Raw genomic sequence first — 2,654 nt, 5'->3', positions numbered from 1 at the left:
CCCAGATTTTTAAAATAAAAAAAGTTTTTTTAAAGAATAAGTTTTTTTGCTTCCGGTAGGGCATGTAATAAGTCACAGAGTAGTATCTCTGTGTAATAAGTACGTACAGTATTATTACATATCCTACCGGAAGTGGCCAGCTGGTTTATAGTAACATTCCTCGCAGTGCAAACAGAATAAACCACCGCTGTATCTGTCCCACTTGCAGCATATATATCATCACGAATATAGATAGAAAAAAAATAATAATAAAAAAAAGCTTAAATGTTACCGAAAGGAGGTGGTGGGAATGGCTTTCTCGAATTAACTGCGACCAATACTTCTGTTTATGTTAGTACCGCACACGATACTGCAGCGGTTGCATGTCTAGAGCGAGTGTTTAGTGTTAGGAGAAAGGCAATCACTTTATTTTATGATTGTTTAATTATTCTCAGTAGTTCAGTTTAACTCATCCGCAGCATTATTATTGAATCAAATAACAGTTTCAGTTTCGATGTTTCAGGTGTCCACATTGGCCAAGGTTAAAGTTTAGCAATTGCCATTTTGTGTCAGATCTAAAAACTTCAATGGAAGTTGATCCATGGGGTGTTCACGGGCCGGAATCGTCTAGCAATAGTACTACTGATGATTCTTCTGTTTCACAGACGTTTGAAGATAGTTTTCTCGTTTCTGAACGCCTACCAGATTCTGAGGCGTACCTATCAAATTTAGGTATGTTTATTATTTTTGGATTTCTGTTTCGGGCGTGGGAATTACTGTTGTTAAATGAATCTGATTTTGATTGAATTCATGCTTCTTAAGTGGTTATTCCAGTGTTGTTGTTTTTTTTTTTTTTTTTAATTAAGGAGGGGTGAAGACTAAAACATTAGTCTTTACCTATTCTGGAGAATAATCATGTAGCAGTAAAAAAAAAAAAAAAAAAAACCTTATTTTGATCATAAGGTGGGGAAGGCCCTAGCTTAGGACTGCCACTGCTTATTTGTTAAGCTCAGCTGGGACATTCAAGAACATAAAATGAAAGCCTTATGCTAGCCTAATGATGACAAACGGCGCTTTTTTTTATTGTTATCTAACCTTCTGTTTTGAAATATATATTCTGAAGATGATTTAAATTATATGTTTAACTGAAACATTTCCCTTATTAACCCTGTGCTGGCTGAACACATAATAAGAAATACGAACTGTGTGTACCCACATACATCACCTTCATTGTTATTATTTGTTGTTTGGAAGAACAGTTTATATTTTTGGAGTGGATAAGAATCATTTGTAGACTAGCATACAATGTTTAAAGTTGGGCTGGGGATTAAAGTAGATGGTAGTGATTGTACCAATGTTCAAAGTGGGAAGGGAATTATATTACTTTCAGGTGCACTGGGAGAACTTAATACTTTGAACACTACCCTCTACAAGAACTCTTCTACTTTGCTGATTTTTTTTTAATAGAATTTAATTTTAAATATAGTAAAACCTATTTTGTCATAGAGTATACTGAAAAGCAGGAGGTTGAGGATATCAAGTTCTGATGAGGATCTACATGGGCTATTAAAACTTTTATTATATACTACTGCTAGGAGTATAGTAAATGAATTTGATGAAGTATTGGTTAAGTCATCAAATGCTAACAGTATAAGTATAACAGAAACATGGTGTCTCTGATGCTAGGGAGGTAGAATTCAAATATTGTGATTGTGTACAGAAAGGATAGACATGAGAGGAGGGGGGGGAAATGCTTTTGTTTATGAAGGAATGACATATATGCCAAAATAGTGTAACCAGTAGACACAGATTGCTACTGTAATATTAAATCAGTCTGGTATGGCATAAACACTAGGGGCTCGCATCTGGTGAGTATGGGCTTGGCACACCCAGGGTCCCGAGCTGAATATCATCATTCTTCTTTTTCTTGGTGCTTCTGCCCCCCCCCACACACACACTCTCTCTCTCTCTCTTGGGGTAATTCTTAAATTTTTTTTTTTTTTTTTTTGCTGGTGCAGCATAAGCCTCAGGCTTCCTTGCACCCTATGGCTAATAATAATAATAAAAGTCTATTATAGGCTAAATGACTGTGATGAGTGTAGCAAATAACTATATAGACAAATAGAGTAGGCTAGCAAATTAGAATGTCTTATGGGGATTAACTTTTTAATCCCCATAAATATTTGAATATTTATTCAAACAGACAAGTATCAAGGATAAAGAGAAGGGATTTTGTTTTTGTAAAAGTGATCATAATGGGCCCAAACATTTTTTAAGCTTTCTTCAGTGGGATCAACTGATGCTATTGAAAAATGTAAATGCCAAACGGGAAGGTAATAGTGAGGTAATCATAGAGGCCACTGAGCATTTTATACCAGCTAAGAGATATTGTTCAAAGTTTAGATCAAAATAGATGTTAGGTGAATTGATGAGCCTACTGGCAGAGAAGAAAAAAGCAGGGCTGGTTATAAATTGTCTGGGTATACAGAGTCTTATAATAAGTACAAAATAATGTGTAACCAAGTTAACTAGGAGGTTAGGCAGGTTCAGACAGTTTATAAGAAGTCTTTGGCTAATAATTCAAATAAAAGCAAGGAATTCTTTGCCATCTTAACATTGGAAGTAAAGGAATTAATCATGTTTGTGCACTGTACACAAATGGCATAACTATCCAT

At 35.1% G+C, this 2,654-nt stretch overlaps 1 protein-coding gene across 1 annotated transcript in view; it reads left to right on the top strand.

The window, feature by feature from the left end:
• Window positions 1-314: 314 nt before the first annotated feature.
• LOC150077049 (coiled-coil domain-containing protein 32) overlaps window positions 315-2,654 on the top strand; it is a 25,679-nt gene continuing 23,339 nt past the window's right edge. The window contains exon 1 of the mRNA XM_090386293.1: window positions 315-711. Within this exon, the coding sequence (XP_090242419.1) occupies window positions 567-711 (145 nt within the window). The 5' untranslated portion in view covers window positions 315-566. The remainder of the gene's footprint in view (window positions 712-2,654) is intronic.

The sequence above is a fragment of the Mastigoproctus giganteus genome, chromosome 12 (assembly GCF_048544385.1).
Source record: "Mastigoproctus giganteus isolate SK-2022 chromosome 12, ASM4854438v1, whole genome shotgun sequence".
Classification (NCBI taxonomy): Eukaryota; Metazoa; Arthropoda; class Arachnida; order Uropygi; family Thelyphonidae; genus Mastigoproctus; species Mastigoproctus giganteus.
The sequence above is the reverse complement of the archived record's forward strand: the minus strand, read 5'-3'. Positions and strand labels throughout refer to the sequence as shown.